The sequence below is a fragment of the Drosophila eugracilis genome, unplaced genomic scaffold (assembly GCF_018153835.1).
Source record: "Drosophila eugracilis isolate 14026-0451.02 unplaced genomic scaffold, ASM1815383v1 contig_90, whole genome shotgun sequence".
NCBI classification, from domain to species: Eukaryota; Metazoa; Arthropoda; class Insecta; order Diptera; family Drosophilidae; genus Drosophila; species Drosophila eugracilis.
Window position 1 is genome coordinate 9,868,598 of NW_024573812.1, and position 22,257 is coordinate 9,890,854.

The 22,257-nt window shown below is 43.1% G+C and overlaps 1 protein-coding gene across 1 annotated transcript; it reads right to left on the reverse strand.

Moving 5' to 3' along the window:
- Nucleotides 1–6,874: 6,874 nt before the first annotated feature.
- On the reverse strand, nt 6,875–21,989 carry LOC108111980 (protein 4.1 homolog). Its single transcript, XM_017221696.2, is given in 17 exon segments — nt 6,875–7,145; nt 7,210–7,320; nt 7,539–7,694; nt 7,816–7,917; nt 8,007–8,228; nt 8,616–9,887; nt 9,889–11,640; nt 12,002–12,054; nt 12,120–12,285; nt 13,408–13,529; nt 13,585–13,943; nt 14,005–14,157; nt 14,216–14,661; nt 15,047–15,241; nt 15,541–15,580; nt 21,361–21,604; nt 21,894–21,989. Coding segments are annotated over 14 exon segments (5,127 nt in total). The 5' UTR covers nt 15,194–15,241; nt 15,541–15,580; nt 21,361–21,604; nt 21,894–21,989; the 3' UTR covers nt 6,875–7,079.
- Between the last annotated feature and the right edge of the window lie 268 nt (nt 21,990–22,257).

Genomic DNA, 22,257 nt, shown 5'->3' on the forward strand with positions numbered 1-22,257 from the left:
ATGGAAGGGTCATTTCGGAGGTGCTCTATTTGTAATACTGACCTCTTTAGCAGCGCAAAAAAAAAAAAGGAAATGGAGTCCAAGTTCGGTGTGTACTCGGTTCATGGGGCACCCTTGTGTTTGCATTCCATTTACTATGCAACAGAGGACAAGCAATTTGCTAAGTACACCCGCGGCTGAAAAGGCCTTCAAAGGGGGCGGGAAGTGCTTTCCAACCTTCCAGCCTTCAATTAGCTGCCGTGACGAGCCTTTTATTTTTAACACATTGCCAGCATGCGTCAAAGAAATCCTTCATCCTCATTAACTCGAGTTAATAGCAAATCCAAGAACTTAAAAATACAAAAAAATTTATATATTTTTAGATAAGTCGTAGGAATTTTCCAGCAGTAGCACAGTCCCCCTGCCAAAACCCACATACGAGGCATTAATAATATAAATTGTTCTGCTATTACGTTAGTTGCGGTACAGTGGCACTAATAACACAATGACCTTTACGCGAAACGACCCCTTTGGCCCTCTTGGAGGTTTTAGGGTGGTGGGTGGTGCTGGGTGGTGCTGGGTGGTGCTGGGCAATCGACATTAAAGTGATAAGCGCGCAAATTTCAGGACCTGGAACGAACGCAATCTTGGCGGGTAAATCAAACGATTGCCGCATTGTTTTTTATAGACCACATCTATTGGACTTGGGACAGCGGCCAATAGACAAAGCTAATCGCCCCCCGCTGGACAGGTGCCCCATTTGAATACCTGGCAGTGAATGGGTTAAAGGAGTATATGCGACCTTGGCTTGGATCTTAATCAAATGAAACTACAATTAAAGAAAGTCGAATTCTTATCCAGTTTACTTATTCGTTTCTTAACTATTTTCTTATTAAATAATAAAAGAAACACTTTTATACATTAACATTAAGAAATATTAAAGATTTTTGTACTTTCTTTATAGTTAGGTACATTGTGTAAATGATTATTAATATTAAAATTTAATGTTCGTATACGCTAAGAATTATAACTTAAAGGTAATACAATATAATTTGCTTAGCTGCCTCGAGTACCTTGCACGCAACTTCGAGGCAGCTATCTTAATTTTAATTTTTGAACAAAAAAAAGTTGACCTATAGCTCAAATAAAGTACATATAAATTTTGTTTTTTTTTTAGCCAAATTATATTTTCATTTCAATGTCTAAATTATTGTTAACAAAATATTAAAACATATGAAATGCAGAAATGCAGAAATTCAAATTGCACGAGTTGCCTTACTTTATACAAATTATTTAAGAAAATTTGCTTCGCTCTCAATAGATGGCGCAGCTAACTTACATGATTTTCATAGAAAACCATCAAAAATTCCGATATGAGGCGCTTAATTGCAGAAGGCTGCTAAGTTGGGTGCACCAAACGTAATTATTTTCGTACTAAAGTGACCATGATGCAGAAAAATGAAAATATCAGGCAGCTATCTTGACGATGCAGCTAAGTATCGAGGCAGCTAAGCAAATTATACTGTATTATGTTTTTAATATCTTTGAATTTGTTCAACAGGAACCCCTAATATTATTCATTCGTATTTAATGATAAGGAAAATATAAATTTTCTAAATTCTAAATATAGGATTATGTTTATATTATATATATTCTCATTTCAATTTATTAATTCCTTAAAAATTAATCAGTTTCCATTTGAGGGATATTTTTAGAAAATAAAAATGTATAAATATTTGTCAATTAAGAAATATTTTTACATTTCAACATATTAATACTTAAAAACTTAATTTCAGTTTAAATAAATTATTCTTTTTTAAAATTGAAGTCCAAGAAAACAACGTAAATAATATGGTTATAAATAATACTATATTAACTTTTCTGTTTTTTTTACTGATTATTTAACTATTTATATATGTATTATTTAATCTAAGAATAGTTTCTCTGCTAATAATCCTAAAGAATAATGTATAATTGTTTTTTAGGATTTTAAAAACTTGTTCAACTGGTTAAATAATTATTAATGAAGTAAATTGGCTCCTCATTCTAAGCAGAAAAGAAATTTCTATAACAACAACATGTTAATATGTTGTATTTGATTACAATTTAAAATCATAAAATAACTTTAAGATGTCTTAAAAATTATACTCCACTAAGCGTTCTTTATCTAGAGAATTTCTTTTCCAAGGTATCTAACCGCAATCATGGTGGCAGGACAAGCTCTATTTTTTGGCAGCCGCAGTCTAATTATGTGGCAGTACAATGAAGGCAGAACCATGAATTTTTCATGGCCCACGTATGCCAAGACATGCAATGTTGGAGCCAACTGGCCAACTGATAATTTGGATAGAAAATAGATGGAGTTCAGGGGGAATGACAGGATGTGGGGTGAGTAGTTTTCCAACTTGCGTAAGGAGCCACGCAATTTCGAAGCATGGAAATTCCCCGGTCTCGTCGTGGACTTCAAACTTTTCACTGGGATCCAGGCATTTGTGAAGTTGAAGCTCATCAAATTTTTATGCCATGGCATAATTCCGTAAATGGGCCATGGAATGACCCACCTGAAAAGGGCCATATGTTGCAACCCCCCAAAAACACAAAAAGGAAATAATTCGCATGCTCAAATCGAAACTGCCAAAGTCAAATCCCCGGCTAAATGGTCAATAGGCTGTGCCCATCATAATTGGTATTTATTGAAAATGCTTTTTGGTTAACCCATTGAGTGGTCCATAACCATAACCCTTTAGAGAGCTCTCTCGAGAGAGAGAGAGGGTTAAAAGTGGACAGCCGTAGGCCTGGATATCGTGTTTATAGCTTTTCATTTGCATTTATTGCCATTTCGATACGTGTGGCTATCAGCCTTGGCAATTCGAGGCGTTTAGCGCAAATTTCTTTTCAATATTTGTGCACCCAATAAACCCGAAATGGTCAGTTGGCTTTAGCTTTGGCTCTTCCAATTTGATTGCAAATTTGGTCTTTTTCACTCCCAACTTTTATGATAACTCCGTGCTGGGAATTTGAAAGTTAATTTGGCTGGAAAGTTCTTTGGCTCAATGATTCCTTACCAATAGGAAATCGTTTTTCCTGGCTAATTAATCACTAGAGTGCATTATTATGTGTCCTGCGCTAATTACGCTTTTTCAATATTTGTCAAGGGAACCTTGGGTCCAAATCAAATAAATTCGTTTGCCTTCACTCGACGCATTTCACTGACAGTCCAACTAATGATAATTTCTTGAGCGATTGACCAGTTTACCTTTTCCAAGGGAAAATTCCATTAGCATTCGGCCTATTAATTAGCCAAAAAATAATGTGTGGCAGGGGCGAAAGTTGAAGTGGTCATTTAGTTGCTTTGATTTCGGGGGCTTAATTGGGCCAGAACTGTACTTTTTTTAGGAATTAGTAGGGGAAGATATTATTATTAGTAAGTTTAAGAGTGCTGAATATTAATTTTTTTTGATTTTTAAGAATGAAATTAATCAGAATTTAGATAAAGAGTTACAGAGTTCATTTTCCTTCAGGCTCTAAAAATGACTTCTACTTCTTAATAACACCCTTTTAGCAAGTTTAGATAAATTTCGTTACCTTTAACACCCGGAATAGAAAAATATTTATGTCTGTAAGTGACTCTTGTTGGGTGACATCAGCATAAAAACAATGAACAGCTTTTATTCGCTGGTCTTAAGTAAATGTCTTAAATGTCTGTGCTTAAGAAATGAAATTTATCTTTGAAAATGTAGTCGTTAATGGTAAATGTCATAAAAGTTTAAATAATTGGTAAAGTTATATAGAAAAACTTAGGAATATGCGGTTCTTGGCTTTATGTTTTCATGGATTGATTGGCCATTTAATGAATGAACGCCTTGCAGAAGTTAGAATTTAAACCCAAAATCACTTTCATTCACAGATATCTTTTTAGGATAATGATAGTATAGCCAACAGCTTAAGACTCCTTGGATTAGGATCAGTTTCTAAGCACTCCAAAGTATTTCCTTGATGACCATTTCCCAAAAAGGACTTTCCACAGGGGAAACCCTGGTATAACAGTTAAGGAAGGAAATTACAAATGCGCCTGCGTTGTCTCCGCTCCGAGTAAATGGACTTCCAATGCGTTTGAGTGGTACACCCATCCTTTGGCCAGGGTTAGGGCCTTTGTTTACAAACAAATGCAGAGCCGAAGGCGGAAGGGTAAGCTGCATTTACCCAAAAGGCGACCGCCCATGCGAATATTCCCAATAATTACCTCAACTTGTTGCTTGACCATTTTCCGGCAGGGCAATTACTTAACCGAGTGGGTGGGTGGTGTTGCAGTTGCAAGTACAGGTTCAGGACACGGCCAGACAGACATGCAAATTGCAGTTTCATGATCCAGAATTGGATTGCCACCGCCTTTTGGGTGGGGGACAGCCAAGTCGCACAATTCGCATGACATTTTTAACATTCTTTTTCGCTTTGCGTCGAAAAACGCCCACCTGGACTTTTGTTTTATAACATTTGAGCGCTTTTCCAGTGGAAAACGGTCATCAAATCTAATTGGCGACGTCGCGCCGCAAATGCCTGAAATTGCAGGGTTGGCATTTTGATTTTTTGCACTGATTTCGATTCCCTCGGATGTCAGCTGGGGATTACCTGGGATTGGATCGATGCATTTGGAGGGTTAATACTCTGTCCGTACTTAGATATTCCATTACTTGCCGGCCATGGTGAAGAACAACAGAAACCTGGAAAAACAATGGGCCAAAGTTGATGCAATAATTTGCCACAACTTTTCCGAGTGACCACAACAACATGCAATATGCAGTAGGTTCGTCAAAAAAGGAACACGTGGAGAAAAGGGATCTTGAAAGGATATATTAAGTTAATTGGAAATCATTTTAAACCAAATCTTTATTGACATTTAAAGAGGGTTATACCCAAAAATGATAGAATGATAGGGTGTAAAGTGTAAGCTAAAAGCTGGTCTAGTTTCCGGGGATTCTGTATTCTGGCTGAGACTTATCTTACTTTTCGTGGATGTTTTTCCTTAACTAGTAAGTTTCACTAAAAAGGGTTGTGTTTTTCTCTTCTCTTCACATTTTTTACGAATTTTTTAATATTAACATACACATATTTTTCTAACTGCAGAACCGCGAACGTGCAACGAAATTTTCGCAAGAGGATTTTCCAACGGCGCATTTTAAAAAATGCATGAGCCCACTGAGCCCGATGCGGTTATCGTGTCCTTAGGGTGGATATATGTTTGGGGGCAGCAGTAGTAACCGGGACATAGACATGCAGGTGCAAATTCTTGGCAACCCCAGGTACGAACTGAAAATGACTGACGGACTCACTGACTAACTGGCTGAGCGAATGAATGACGGACGGATTGACCGCATGATTTTCAGCATGTGAACGCCTTTCGGTTGGCATTTTATCGGCGGAGAGCGCGTTTTATATCTAAACTATGAATCAATGCATTAGTCAGTCACCTTGTACGCTCTACTTTAATTACGGCTTTTTACCTACTACACCTGATCCCCCGCCTGCCCCCTGGAACACCCTTCCCCCAAAAAGCCTGCCTTCAGCACGATTTCTCTTCTATTTTAACCGCGAGTTGACATTTTTTTGCATGTTGTGCCTGCAAATTAAAAATTGCATACAAAAAATTGAAATGAAAATATAAAATCAAAACTCGACTTTGGCATACCGATTGATTTTATTTTTCAAGCCGTTTTAGTTATGTTTAGCCACCTATTGTTATAAATATTAACGTTGTTATCGTTAATCGTCCATAAACAGCGGTTACCTCATGCAAAGTTAAATCGAAAACAAACCAAAAGGGTAGGTCATATTTTTCTATATTAACAATTACCATTGTTATTTTCATTTAAGCAAATATGTAAATAAATATACATTAAAATGCATAAAGAATGATAATAAATAAGCTTATGTTTAAGAAAAGATGGGCAACAGACGTGATATCGTAGTATTACTAACTTCCTTAGCAAGCTAATCTTATAAGTTAGGGCTTAGTAGTTCTTAACCTCTGAAACTTAACCCTACTTGATACTTAATCAGTAATACTCCAGCATACCCTCATCCCTCCCATGCACAGGGTGTAAATAGCGAAATGAAATTCCTGGCACAGAACGTAATATTATTAGCAGGGAGCCTTCCCGACCGCCTCCACTCGATTCCTGGCCACTCTGCGCCATAAATATTGCATTACAATCGTTTTACCCCCTTTTCAACTTGCGAGTTGTCGAGCTCTCAGAGGAGGTTCCACCTTCATGTGGGGAAGTGGAAGTGGTGCCCTATGAACACCGCCCCAAGGGGGCCTGCAATTGCGAATTGGATTTCATGTTAATGCAGGGTCCTTATCGCCGGTCATGTGCTTGGACGGGCAGCAATGGGTTCATTTGTGTTCTATTTGGCCGGTAATTTCACTTAATTGCGATGACGTTGTGTGCAAAAAGCTGGAGGGGACTGCAGGGGGTGGCAGTGGGTTCGACCCCAGTGGATTGCTGATTTCTATCGGCACATCGAGCGGCGGTGGCACGGTCCATCAAATATTCAACGGTCCGTGGCTTATTGAAAACGAATGGCAATTTCCAGCAAGTGCGAATGCCAAGGGAGCTTTTCCAGCAGCAAAAAGAAAAACAAAGAGAAACCACACCGTAATTGTTTTGTGTGTACATTTAGGTTTTTATTCTTGTATTTTGAATGCAATCGTGGTTTACAATATATAGAGTTTTCATTTCATTTCATTTCATTTCAACGTTGCCTTGCACATTCAATATATAATATACGTAATAAAAAGTAATTATAAACAACAGTTGTAATAAAAATAATAAACATGTGGATGCATTTTCTCGTAGACGGTAGCGGTAACGGATACTTGGGAATCGAACCCTTTTCCTCTCTTATTGTTATGTCATGTGGGTCATCATCAGCTCAAGGTCATATTGGTATTTAATATATATATATATTTATATATAGTTAAAGGTTGTATAAAAGGTGTACTGCAAGTGCTGCTTATGCGTGGGCTGGTGGTCATGTGTGTGAGTGAGTGCTGGTTTACTTAGAAAATCCTCTGAAGTTTTTAGAAATAGTTATAAAATCTACTGCGTTTGCTGCTGAATTTCAATCTTCTCGACTGTCATGTCTGGGTTCATGGCCGTCGCTTCCTGTAATCGCAAGAAAGTAATTTGACTTAGTATGGATACTAAAGTTAATCCATTAGTGACTCACTTGTATTGCCTCGGCCAAGGCTTTGTCATGGTCGATCGGATCTCCATCGGACTGAATGGTTATCTTCTGCTCCACTCGGGTCTCCACAATGCCATCTCGTTCGGTTTTGTACTAAAGATTAAGATTGTAATTAGTATATATTACCTACTAGTTAGTTCAACCTGAACCCATTCGAACAAGGGACTATGCATGGAATTTACAGTGCGATGCATACGCTTACAGGAAGTATCTTTCGGATAGAGAAGATATTTACAAGAAGGCCTACCTCTATGGCTACTTACTTGTCCTGATCGAAAGGGATCAGTTGGATTAAGGTCCTCGGTACTTACGGTAATGGTTTCCACAGTGCGGGTTTTGCTGCTCACGGTTTGGGTGGAGATGATTTCGCCATGTCCAGAGAAGCCGGGTGTGTCCTCACCCAGAACCACTCGGGTGCTTTCCACATGGGGTCCAGTGGTGGAGGAGGTCGTGTACAGCGGAGATTTCTGAGTTAGAATTGAGAATGTTAGGGTTAGAAGGGGAAACATTTTGGTATTAGAAAACTATCTATTTAGGGCGACTAAAACGGTTGCTAATCATTGCTATTAAGTGCCATGCTTGACCCACCTGGTTGTCTGTGCGCACCACACTGGCACCATCGTAGGGTCCGTCGATGGGCGTGCCCGAGTCGCCCGAGCTGGTCGAGGAAACGCTATCCCTCCTCTGATACTACACAACACATAACATAACATAACGAAATCGAAATTATAAAAGTCAACTCATGCAAAACGAAAGGTGCAGCAGCCATGCGATCTTACCTGATCCCCACTGGTCACCGTCGCCGTCGTCTTCACCTCCTGGGTGACGACACGCTGCTGCTGCTTGTTGGGGTCATGGGTGCGGGTAGTGGCCACTGTCTTCTCCTCCAACTGTTCCGTCTTGGCGTTCTTGCCCAGATCCTCGTGCGTGGTGGCAGTGCGGGTGGTGACAGCGGTGGCCGTGACATAGGCGCCACTCAGGTCGGTGGGTGTAGCATCAGCCTAAGTGGATTGAAGTGGCAAGTGAGTGGTCGGTGTTAGGTTAGTGCGTACAGCATTGAACATGGAACAGTAAACAGTAAACAGTAAACGGAAGACTACTTAAGCAACAACGACAACACCAACTGGCGGAAGTTAGGCAAAGGCAGAGATTAGGAAGTAAAACTTTGGAAAGCGAAGCGCAAAGAGACAGAAAATAGAGTTTTCCGGTTTATCACTTCAGAGATTTTGATCGAATTCGATTACCCTTTACCCTTTTTATATAAAATACAAGTGGCTAGCAAGATTTACTTTAGTATTGAATCCCTTTAAATCCAAAATCAAATTCGATCAAAAACCTGTAATAAGCAAAAAACGGAATATCGATGAGGAACTGTATCCCTTGCTAACCTTGTGTTCCTGCGTGGAGTAGGTGACCTCGCCCGTGCCCAGGTTGCGCACCTCCTCCTCCACGTTGTGGGTCACGCCATCGTTGTTCTTGGTCAGCACCTGTTTGGTGGTGGTCTTCACCACCGTGGGCGTGCTCACTGGCTTGCCCAACTTGCCGGCCGCCGCCTGTCCTGCCGGACTGTTGAGAACGATATCCTTGACCTGGTCAGCGTTATACTGTCCAGTCATATCATCGTCCGAACTGCCCTCGGAATCCCTTCGGAGAGCACCCTTTCCTATGTGCTTGACTCCGTCAAAGAACTGTTGCCGGGTAATGGGTACCGTTTCCGTGGTGGTTTGTACTTGCGCCTGCTTGCCGAAGTGCGAGGGATCGATCTGGGCATAGTTGAGGATCAGTTTTCCCGTTACGGGATCCGTGACAGCTGTGGCGGGATCGATGTCACCAGTATTTGGATCAATATCTCCGTATTCGCTCTTAATCCTTCCAGTCACAGGGTCAATCTCTCCGGTCAGGGTCATCGTGTGGGTCACAGTGGTGCGGGCGCCAGCGAAGCGCGGGTCATTGGGGTCCACCTGCACGATTTCACCGGTGACAGGGTCAATCATATTGTAAACATAAACGGTCTTATTGAAGAACTTAAGAACGCGGCCGGAGACGGGATCGATTTCGCAGGTGGAGGGATCGATCTCCTCCGGGCGACCGCGCTCGTCGGTCTTCGAGATGAGCAGGATGCGCACGATTACGATCTTGCCCGTCTTGGGGTCGACGCGCGCCAGCTTGGTGTAGACCTCGCCGGACTCGGGATCGACCTGAGTGGCCGCATACAAGGGCTCCCCGGTGGCCTGATCCACTTCCCCGGTGGCAGTGTATATCTTTCCGGACGTGGGTTCGATCTTGATCGTGTTGGGGTCGAGCTTGGTCTGTTTCTTGATCTCGTTGGTCTTGGGATCCAGGTAACCGTAGATGGTGATGACATAGCCCGTCTTTGGATCGACGCTGCTGGAGATGTACTGCTGTTCCTTGGTGGCGGGATCGGTGGCTCCAGTAGGCACCCAAATCTGGTTGGACTTGGGATCCACCACAATGTCCTTGTCCTTCGAGGCACTGACTTGTGTGATGGGGGCCTTGGTGGCAGGATCCACGCGCTGTTGCACGATTCTCAGAGAGATAATCCTGGCGTAATCCTTATCAGGCTTGTTGTTCTTGGGGTTCACCTGGTTCTTCAGCACAATCTGTCCAGTGGTGGGTTCAATCTTGATGTCCCTAGTAACCAGTCTTACCTGACTTCGGGTCATTGAATGTGATCGTGTGCTTAACCAGGTCAATCTGTCCGTATTTGGTATCGATCTTGCCAGCCTTGGGGTCGAACTGACCGCCGGAGGTCTCCACCTGAGCCGTCTTGGCATCGATGATGTTCTTCTTGGAATCGAACTTGCCCGCCAGGGAGGTGACCTCCACTATGGGGTCAATCTGTTGGCCCACCTCGATGAGGCGACCCTGGGTCGGATCGATCTTGTTCGTCTTGGGATCCACAACGCCCAGAATGGTGATCTGGCCAGTGCCAGGGTCCACCTTTACGTTCTTGCTGATCACAATCTTGCCAGACTTGGGATCAATGGCCTTCAGTTCGCCGGTGCGTGTGTTGATCTCTCCGTACTTGGTGTCCAGCAGTCCGGTGTCCAAGTTCAGGACGCCCAGAGATCGCTCCACATCCCCGTTAACGGTGTCAATCTTACCAGTAGCAGGATCAATGCGGCTGGTGATCACCGTCAGCTCCACTACAGGATTATCCTGTGGGGTGATGCAAACGATCTGACCGAGGGTCTCGTCCAGGCGTCCCGTCTTTGGATCCGCCACTCCGGAAACCAAATGAAGATTGCCAGTCTTGCCATCAACATCGCCCTGGAAGACCTCCTTCTTTCCGGTCTTCGTATTCAGAGCCTCCAAGGTTCCCTTCTTGGGATCAATCACGCCGTATTTGGTGTCAATGAGTCCGGTGGCGGGGTCTAGAATGCCAGTGGAGTGCTCAATGCTTCCGTTCTCCGCATCAATGCGCTTGGTTGAGGGATCAAACTTGGAGGTGATAACCATGATCTTGACACGCTTCTTCTTCGGCTTGGCCGCGGCTGCTGCTGCTGCTGCGGCTCCAGCTGCTGCTCCAGCTGCGGCACCAGCTCCAGGAAATCCCTTTCCTGATTTGGTAGGAGAACCCGGCTTCTTAGAGCCAGCAGCACCAGCAGCTCCAGCGGCACCTACAACACCAGCAGCCACAGCAGCCTTAGAGGGGCCAACATAACCTGGCTCCTTGTTATAGCGCTGGGATTCCAGGAAATCAGCTGTGGGGTCTGCGATTGGCTTATAGCTTCCTGGAGCTCCAGAGGAGTAACCCTGGGGTCCCTTGGTGGGCGAGTAGGAACGTTTCTGGGAGTCGCTCAGAGGAACAGCAGCAGCATCCACAGCACTGCCCTGGAGCTTAGCACGGGTGGTGGGCGAGAGGAGAGGATCCTGGAGGAGCTTGGCCCTCGACTTAGGTGAAAGTTGTCCGCGATTCAGTTTATCTTGGGTGCGGGGAGACAGCTGTCCAGCCTTCAGTTTTTCGGCCGTCTCCTTCAGGGCATTCTCATTGCCAGGGGCATAGTTAAAGGCCAAGCCAATCTTCTTTTGCTGCGAGGTAGGAGACAGCTGCTCCTGACCGTCGGCACCAGATTTCCTAGAGTTAGGATCCTGATCGTAGCGGAAACCACCTGGGGTATAGGATTTCCTTGTGGGACTGGCATTGCCATCCTCATCGACGGCATACTCATACTGCCTAGTCACACCCGGCGTGGTGGATCCTCGGTTCTTGGCCGCATTCCTGGCCGCTTCATCCAGATTCTGATCCTGCTGACCATCGCCCAGACCCGAAGTAACGACCAGACCAAGTCGACCCACTTCCTTGTCCTTATCCTTTCCGGATTTATCCTTACCATCCTTGGATGGAGAACCGCTCTTGCTCTTGCGACCCGAGGAGAATATGCCAACGCCCTGTGGGTCGTCGTTGGATCGGTTTTTGGTTTCGAGGGTCAAATGAAAATTCAAACATAAAACGAAAAGAAAAAGAAAAAGGAGGGGAAAATTAACCAAAGGAAACGATAAGTATCATACAACCAATGAGGTAAACTTAAGACCAATTTCGGGTTTCACTACAAACTATCATAACTTACGGGTGGAACTTAAGTGAGGTGTGGCTTTTGGTTGGGTTAAGGGGGAGAGAGGGGTTAACTGTATTTACACGAGGGCGGGCGCATTCAGTGCGGGGCTATCGCTTAGCTTAGTTAAAGCTAGGTCTATGTTCTTAATCGTAAGAACTAGCTTAAAGACGCTTTAAACCAGAGGGGATACTTACACGTCTGCCTGAGGATTTGTCGGACTTGTTGGAGTCATTCAGCTCATCATTGCCTAGGTTTAAGATAGATAGTTTAGTAAAAGATACTATTTGAGATACTTTCTCTGAGGATATCTACCATTAACAGCTGAACCAGCAGCGGCACCAGCAGCCAAAGCTGCTGCCTTGGCCGCCTTTTCGGCCTTCTTCTTCTCCTCCAGTTCGCGCTTCTCGCGCTCCTTTCGCTCCTTCTCCTCCTTCTCCTTCTGCTTCTTCTCACGCAACTTGGCCTCCTTCTCCGCATCCTGGTAAGAATCAGTAAGTTAGTTAAAGTTGCCAAAATATAGACCAGTTAATACAGATTTGTTGGGTTCAAAAAAGAGGCGACATGCTACAAAATGGCTGAGATGTACAAGACAAATTTACAGTACAAGCAACGAAATGAAAATCGTGGTTAAGTAAGTATTAAAGATGGTATAATTAGTAGTAGAATCGCATAATCAGTGCCAATGCTTGTTTCGTGTGGACTGGTGTACTGGTATGGCCCTAGATTGTATATACAGCTCGGGGAAAGGACTTTTACAGACGCCACAAAATAATCAAAAAATCAAACTTAAAATAAACATTTAAAAAAAGTCAAAAAGATAGTTAAAATGAATGCACATTTAACAGAAAGTCGACGGCACTGTTTGATTTTCATCTTTATACAGAAATTACCATCAGATCAAGGTACAGCTCGTTGGAGGGCTAATCACAGAGGTTAGAGGATAGTCGGTTATGAAAACAAAAAATATAAATTAATACGTTCAGAACATCCATAAATCATCGAGATAGCACATAGTAGCCCTGAGCTGAACAAATAAACGAATAATTGGGCGGAAGACTGGAAATCAAATTGGTTTATACTTAAGCTCACAACATTCGTAAAGCAGTTTTCAAAGCCGATAAAAATAAGTTAGGATAAATTGAAGAAGATTCGATATTCGGAAGATACTTTGGTTTGGTTTTTGGTTTTTCATTGGTAGATTGGTAGTAAAGTGTTAACCTGAACGGGGGGCTCAGCCTCGATGGCCTCAATATGTAGGTTCGTCTCGTAGTCACCCTCGAGGGAACTTTGCGAGGAGGCCGAAGCCGTGCCGGTGCTCGACTGTCGCATCAACTGGTTAGTGTTACGGGGTTAGGGTGTGTTTTTTTTAGGGGGGCGGAGGGTTAACATTACGAGCACATCATTGTCAGAGTCGCAGAATGGTGATGTGTGTGTGTGTGTGGTGTTTCGGTTTTGGTTTGTGAGTGGTTGTGAGTTAGTAACAAACCGAGAAGAAAGTACAAAAAACTCTGGTTAACTCCGAAATCATCGTTAAACGTGTTCATCTCAATGTTAGCTATGTTTCGTCAGGCATTAGGGGGTTAATTACTGGATGGGTTACCTTGTCCTTCTTGTTCTTGATGGGACTGCGGCTGTGGGCATCTCCATCGGCATTGCGGTCTCCTCGATGGTCCAGGGTGCTGCTCTTGCGAGCAACCTTCTCCTTCTCGGCCAAGGCCAGAGCTGAAAGAAAACAGGTAATTAGTATGGTTTACTAGTTAATAACCCCTGCACTTACCATCCATGCTCCTCGAAGTGAGACGAGCTCCAGACAGAGTCCTATCGAACTTAGGGGGTGTGCGATCCACCGGCGTGGACGTGCTCTCGGCCTGAGTGCGACCCTTGTAGCGGTAGGTGGATCCAAAGTGCGGGAACATCTTGGACTTGCTGACCGGTTCCGGGGTCATCAGCCGGAAGAAGGTGTGGTGCTCCACACACGACTTCCATAGCTTCTTGGCGGCACGGTGGTTGGCCAGCTTGAAACCAATGGTGGATTCATACTGCTCGAACTCACCAGGTCGGATCTTGATGTAGAAATGGTGGCGCTTGTAGGAGATCTTCAGGATCTTGGGCCAGGCAAAGCGGTTGATGCGCAACCTAGTAGGATTAAGGTTTTAATTAATATAAAATTTTATTAATTTTCGTTAATTATCATTACTTATCGCGGTAGACGAGCAAGCCGGAAGCACACACGCCCAGCATGATGTCGACGCCCTCGGAGTCCTTGGCCGGATGCAAGTCCACGCCGTACATGGCCAGCTTCTTGGCGTTCTCCAGGTAGTGTAACTCAGCCTCGGCTGGCGATTGGCCCCTACGATAGAGGATAAAGTTAGTAAAATTCCTTGAAAGAATCAGCTAAAAAAACTCACTTGTGGGTCTTGTGCAGATCCATGACCTTGTCCTCCAACTCAGGCGTCTGATTTGGTGCGATCTTGAACTCCTTCAGGTAGGCCCTGGTGGGCATGTCCTCAGCATCATAGTCACCCATTTCCGACTGCACCAGATAGGATCCCAGCAGTGCATGGGTGACGAATGTGCAGGGCAAACGGCCCTCGAGGATGTCATTGCGCACCTGCAGGCACAGGTGATAGCGCGTGATGTCCTCCTTCAGCTGTGATGGCTCCGGGGGGTAGAACTTGACGGCGAAGGTGAGTGGCCAAGTATCCGTGCGGAAGAACTTGGACACCGGCTTCTCCAGATCCAACCAAGTACGCGGGTCTGTTGGGGTTTCATAGGTCAACCCGAAGTAGTCCTTCTCGATGAGGTTCAGTCCGGCGCAGATGGAGTTGATCACGTCACGGCCGATGGCTTTACGCTGTCGGAGTAAGAGTTTTAAGAATTTAGTTTATATTTTAAGTAAATAAATTATCATATACATGTTATTAGCTTGTTAATTATATCCTTTTTTTTAATTACAACAAAAAAGATTAAGCGGCAGCTGTCTTAAAAAACATCATAAAAAGCATTTACCACAAAGCTAAGCCCAAATAATCACAAGACCTTGATTTAAAACACACTTCTAAGTATATAATTTAATTATTACTTGATAAAATTATTGTTTTTTTTTGTTTATTTCTCATAAGTTTGAGTCAACAAAAAAATAAACAAAATAAAAAATCCAACAATTTGATAACAAAGCTGAGCCTAAAACCCTCTTTAGGGCTTGACATTATATTGATGACTTATTTTTGTTTACTCACATCAATGGACACATCCAGAATGGAACCATCCAGGAGGGTGACTCGTGCAAGGGCTGGCTTTCCGTGCGAGGAGGAGCTGGTCTTGGATTTGCTCTTGGTCGGCGTTTCCGGCTCAGCGGGCGCGGATGGTTTAATTTCCGCCGGCATCTTGGCTTGGGGAACTTGGGGACTACGCCAGCAGCAGCTTGGAGATGTCTGCAAGAGAGTGGAGACTTTAGTAAATTGCACTGGAACTGGATCCCAGTTAAATGGCCGGAAGTGCCCACTCCGCGGGGTCATGTGTCTGCATTTGTTTGTTGTGTGGGCGCCTTTCGCTCATTAGATGTCTGCACTGAGGGCATAAAACACGCCATAAGGTTGCTCAATTTGCCTGGCGCCACTGCTCCATAGGAACAAACCCCACACAGACACCACGACACCCAGCCAGGATGTGGCCACCTCCTTCTCCTCCTCCTTTTACTGGTCATGATGTCACCATGCAGTTGCTTACTCACTTCCGAAGAGCTCTAGAATTTCTCCGACTATGATTTCCAGCTGTAAGAGAAAAGAAATTAACCATTAAAAGCTGAACTGCAAATTGAATTAACATTTTACTAGCGAAAGCAGGCAGTAAAAACAAACTTTCAAAACCGAAAAAAAACATTACAATGAGCTGGCCATAAACCGCACAACAGTCTGATTTCACAGATCTATTATTAAGCAGAGTGAATACAGATTATGCCCCAGTAATTAAGTCATTAAATATGTACAAAGTACATGGGAAACCGAGCAGAAGTTGGAGGAGCGTCCTTTGAATAAGCCGAAAAGTCAAGTGATCGCCGCCAGCTCACGTTCCAGATCTGAATTCAAGTTCAGCAGTGACATAAGTCTTTCATATATACAGTATATATATATATATAAGCTATATCTCTGTTATATAAGCCGGCAAGTCGAGGCATCGTCATGTTCTCTCGCTTCTATCCCCTTCCGTTTGCGGTCGGAATTTAGCGGGACTGAAGATTGTGGCAATAATTCCATTAAAAAAATGTATCTTTCTGCAAAGAAACGATATCGACATTTTGCCACGGATGTGGACACACTGCCCCACCCAGAAAAGAGCCTTCAATCAACGTTGATTGAGAATGAAAATGGAATGGGTATGGATATGGCTATGGTTAACGTGCAAGAGTAGCGTAGCGAGAGTCAATTGGCCGAAGATGCATTGACCGATTGCGAAGTGAGTTCAATTTACTGACAGTGTTTAATTGATCGGAGAGCCATCGATCCCCAAGTGGAAACTAGCTGAACCAGTTCTTGGTGCCGTTCTTCTATGGCGTTATTATAATACTGTTTCAGTTTCGGACACGACCCCCAAGCGAATTAACTCTGGTGGCGTCATCGTGCGTTCAAAATTAAACAAAAAAAAACACATTAAATATATGTATGCTGCTTTTTGAGAACCAGACCCCGAAAAGCCCGAAAAGCAGACAAACATCTAATTTATATTATTTTATTTATTCTCGCGTCTTTGTATCGTGGCGTAGACCATGTGTATATGGACTCCATATAGCATTACTTTGCCAGCGTGCTCGTTCCCATAGTTGAAGGTTGCGCATACGCAATGTTGACATCATCGACGGGCGGCTGCAACTATTTTTGCTCTGCCGAATTGCAGAATGTATGTATACATGAGAACATGCCGCTGGGCATACTTGACTAAAATCGATGGTGAATCACGAGCATTATCTCGACGTACTGCATTACAAATTGGTTTAGCAGCCAACGACCAAAACCAAACAAATCGCTCGAACTGTTGATAGCGCGTGAAGCTTTTACATTGTGATTTATTTTCGATGACATCATCGGATCAGCGATCTGCGATCTGCCACCGGCTAAGGCATAATATCAAGAGCTATTTCTAGAGTTAATAGAAATATTTTTGCAAGAGACGCCGACACCCAAAAACATTTCAGAGCATTCGCCTCAATTGAAGGAGGTCGAGGTGAAATTCATCAAGTGGCGCGCGTCTAATCTTCACGTTACAATATATTGCTGGTTGGCCAGGCGAGAATAAATATGTCCGACAATCAGAAAGAGAAGAGAAGCAGACGACCCCATAGTACATATATCTTTAGTATTATTGTGAAAGTAACGAAGTTCTGTTGGCGGACAGAAAGCAGAAGCACAAAAGATGGCAATCGCATCGTTTCAATTGAGAATCGGAATGAGAACATGAGCACTCTGGGTGCAGCCTGCTCCCCTTTAATTAAGTTTCATTTAATACAACTTAAATCAAATTCAATTGGTAAGGGCAGGGCAGGGCGAGGGACATGTGTCATCAAGTTATTATTCTGACATCAACTTAGGTCACCTGGCGGTGGCGTCACTTCCCCTAGGAAATGGCATGCCTCTAACTTTTCCCTAATATATGTACTAGTATATTTATATGTATATGAGTTTCCCGCTAGTCATTGTTGATGAACTTTCGCTTTACTGCCCATCAACATTAAAATTTCCCCAGGGCAGTGAAGTGCATAAAACTTTTCAAACTTGCCATTTTCTGAAATCAACGAAGCGTTGCCAATAAATCGCATTTAAAAAGTGATATATATATATATATATAGTGACTGCCTGAAACTGACTTAACATCCGTTTATAAACATGGCCGCATTTCCGCAAGGGAAGCTGTTACTTTTTAGACATAATTAGCTCTCGTTGCAGTGCATAAATTAAAATATTAAGTTGACAAATTAAGGAAATTGAAGCTTTACTTTTGCCAGTCAAGAAGTTTGGAGAACTTTCCCTTAAATTTATTACTTGACCCCCTGAAGTCATTATTCCACTCGCATAAGCTTTGGGTTTTCCAGCTTACTGCTTAATTAAGAAGCTCACCAGGCTCATCCATCTTATTATGTATATTTTCCAAGGAAATATGGAGTGGGAAATACGTAAACATTCGCGCATTCTGGACTGCGTGCTAAAGTGGGAATGTGGGTCAATCAATACACAACGATTAGAGGGTGTGTTTCGCCTTTGCGAATGCACAGACTTATCGACGGAGTGGAACCGCCTTGCAGTCGAGGATGGCGACTGGCGGCTAACCAGCTAGTCCAGCCGGCCAGTCGATAAGCCAGATCCGTTCCCATTTCTCGGCACTTCGGAACCCTGGGACAGCGATGACCAGAAGTGGATCAGCCACTTGGTGGCAAACTGGTTTCTGGTCACCCCGAGCTGCCACTTTTGGACAGCTCAAGTGACGGCTCTATGGAAGAGTGTGTCGCTTGACTAATTATCGCTGTGATCGACGCTCGGCTGATGGGGCGACATAACCGCAGTGAATCACACCCACACCCCACACACCGCCCTGCATGCACCATCTCCCTGCTTCACCAATCCACTGTTTGTCAATGGCTATTTAAAGCATTCGGCTCTGCCTGGCCAACGAACTCTGAATGCATCCAGCGGTGCTGCTATTTCTACACTATGAAAATCTGAACCAGATTAATTGCATTTCTGGAATTACAACAGTAAATCTCTATTAAATTATCAAATGGAATGCAATTTATAATTAACAAGTAAGCTGTTTATATTTTCCCTTATGGGTTGCTTATATTCGGATGTTTATTAACAAAATATATTTTGTGAATATTTTTGTGGGAAGTGATGTCATGTCACTATTATAGCAAAAAGTTTTTATTACAATTTTAATACCAATAAAAAGAGCTTTAGGAAAAGGCTAATTGTGAACGTAGAAGATGATTAGTAATGATTAGAAATGTTTCATAAAGCGGGAATAAATCTTTAAAACCAACTCCTTAAACTCATTATTTCTCACCGTGTCTTGATGCCGCACCCACAAGCACACATCGCGATTTGATTTCTGCCCAGATGGCGAGGGGAAAAGTGTCGTGAAGGGGGCGAAAGTAAACAAACAAGCCGCCGTCGAGGAGAATTTTGTCCACTTCAGCGCTTTGCACATTAATCATAGACCTATAGACGCCCCTCTATCCCCAGTAGTAAAAATCGATGCGACAACAAATAAAAATAGAAAACGGAAAATCCAAGGATGGGTGGCTAAAGGAGGGGAGCTGAGTACCTCAAAGCGGGCTGGAAAAGCTGCCTTCCGTCTGATTGAGTTTGTTGACAGATTAGATTGGTTTTCCCCTCGATGGAGCAGGGTGGAATCTTCTCCTACTAACTAAGAATAGCCCTGAAATGTGGATTCATAAATTGAAAGATACATTTTCGGAGATCTTGCCAACGATCTGGCCACGCTGGAAAAACGCTTTAAAGTTTAAACTGGCATTATCGAAACGCGGCTTAGTCTCTGTTTTCCCCCAAGAGAAGACGAGAGAATTCGGAGAGCCTCTCTCTCTTGGAGCTTCTAACGCTGAAAGACACACCTAGTTGGTTAACGCTCCGCTCGAATTTCGGAATCGGTTTCGAATTCAGGTTTTTGTGATTGCGACTCTTCTTGTTTGAGCCATGTTCGCGTGCTGCCAAGTCGTTAGCCCTCTTAAATTCTCTCACTCTCTCAGTGATTTGTGTTGTACGTTGCACGAGTATAGTTTTAGTTTTCCACTCGCTGGTTGTACAGTTATTAGCATTCAGTGGCTGGCACTCCTCGTTTGCTTTGCTCGGCTGCTTTATCTGTTTGTCTGCTGTGCCCCCAACTTCTTGGCAGCGCCAGCAACCGGTTTCTAATGCAAGCTCTGCCTCTTTTATTTACCACTTTACCACTTTACCACTTTGCATGGCCTGGCCAAGAAGTCGTCTTTATGTTAATGTTTCTTTCTATTTGGGTCAAAGCCCACACCTCCCGGAAAAAAGAGTAAAAAAGTACAAAAAAAAAAACTCCACGTAAACAGCGGCTTTCGAAGAACGGTTTTTCGTTGCCAAGTCAACGCCCCAAAGTTTTCCGGGGATGGTGAAAATCGTGAAATGACTCAGAGGAGCAAAAGGGGAAGCTACTAAAATAACGCTACCAGTCACCTGCCATTCATAACTGGCCTTTGTTGTGGTGTTCCCTTATCTTATCTTAACCATGTTGCCTAGTGGCTGGGATAAAGAGCCGTCCTTGTTTACCCGAGCCGATATCAAACAAATATGCCAATGCAAAAAACGCTCAATGTTTGATAAGGATTGCGGAAACCTGCTTGCCCCGACCACCGATCGATTCTATTTTCGGAGCAGTGACGTTTAAATTCGGGGGGAATTTGAGCAGTGGATTTTGGCCATCGCATGAAACTGTATGCCTTATGAATGCGACAAAATTCCAAAATTATATATAGGCCAAAGAAAGAGATGCAGAAGAGTCGCTTCCTGAAAGTTCATAGTGGTGGGATATGTGTATTTCGAAGATTTTCTCTATTGAAAGGCTTGTGGATTTAAGATACATTTGTTTTTTTTTGGTAAATATTTCACATAAAATGGGTGTTAAGTTAATTTTAAAGTACATTTCATATATATAAGGTACGTTTCTATCACTTCTCCCTTTCTTACAAGTGCGTAATTTTTGAACCCCTATACCTGAACTAAACTGCGTATAATTGAATTTTAAACTGTTTACCCTTTGAAATATGTTTGCCTCGCTGTAAAAAAGTGCTTAAGGTATCTATCCCTCATTGTGAGTATCTATAAGATACATTTAAACACGTATCTACGTAAAAACTTAGCTTTAAGCTACTTTAGTAACTATTTCCCTAAGTAACTGCGTAGCTTAAATGAGAACTACTACACATTGTTACATTTACCCTTTCAGATACATTTACATAAATAAAAGTATCTTTAAGTTACATTTGTATCCGATCGGTGTTGTGGGACGTTTCCTTGACTACCGCGTTTCCAATAAGAATTTCCCACCCTTCCGCCAGCGAAATGCGAAGCAAACGAGGAAAACACAGAGGAAGGAAAATTGGAGTAAGGCAGCAAAGCCAAAAGCAAAATCAAAATCAAAGAGCGACTGGCGACAACAACAATGTGGGCCGAGTTGACAAAACAAGAAGTCGAAAACGAAAGAATATCGTGCCAAAAGATACACTCGAAAAGCTTGACAGCTCACAGATACACAAGCACCGAGATACAAATGCCGCGTGAGTGAGTCCGGCTCTCTCTCTTCGCCGCTCTTTTGCTCTCACGCTCTCGCAAAGCTGCTCTCAATTAACTTTGTGTGCGTATGTGTGTGTGCGTGTGTGCTATGAAGTCATACTGCCCAAGTCATTATGTGCTTGTGTTGGTAACGAAAACATAAAGCCACCAAAAACTCCCGACCACAGCCCAAAAATAAAAAAAAACGGTAGCTAATGTCGCAATCCAAAAAAAAATAAGTTACTTACCCAATTAAGACAAAGTTAGAATCCTTTTTTGTTAATCCACAGGAAGGATACGTAGATGGTGAATACTTTGCGGAGCCTTTAATACCGTTAGATTTTCGTGTTGTATTTTTGTGTGGTTTTCACTTTTCCCCGTTGTTGCACTCTCACACGCTTTCACACTAGTAAACAAATTCTTTGCCACTTTTTTCTATTCGTTCGCGAAAAAAGACAATTTGTTGTTGTCGTCGTCGTCGTCGTTGAATACCTGTTGAAAATTTGACGTTGAGTTTTTGTTGAGTGAGTAATAGAGAACGCTGAGCGGGGGGGAGGGGGAAGAAATAGAGAGCGGGGTGGGCGTGGGCGGAAAATGCGCGAATAGTGGTTGCTAATAAATTATATTCCCATTTATTTATAAACACACAAACTGCCGAATTGCGCGCTTTTCTTTTTCTACCGCCACTATCCACTCGTTGTGGCCTTTTGCAATTCAACTTGGCTAGCAGAGATAGAAAATCTCCTCAGAATTCTGGGAGCGCGACCAAACAAACACGTACCGTCTTCACAAATATTCGATGTGCTGTGCACGAAGAGCAAACTGGTAATGAAACTAAAAAACTGAGAGCCACCCGCTTTTCGATTTGAGTCAAAATTTAGTTGAGTCGCTAGTTCTCTAAATACAGCGAGCCACAAAAGTATTCGTACCCCGCATACACATACATGCATTGTTAAGAGGTAAACTGGTACTGAAAAACTGAGAGTCACTCGAATTTCGATTTGAGTTCGAGACCACCGACCACCGAGTTTCCCAGAGAAACAACCACCAAGTGGTTGCAGTGCTGGCTAACGACGGTGGCTCATCTCATCTGAGCGGTTCGATTTTAATTTTAAATTTGTAAATTTCTAACTTGAACTCCTATT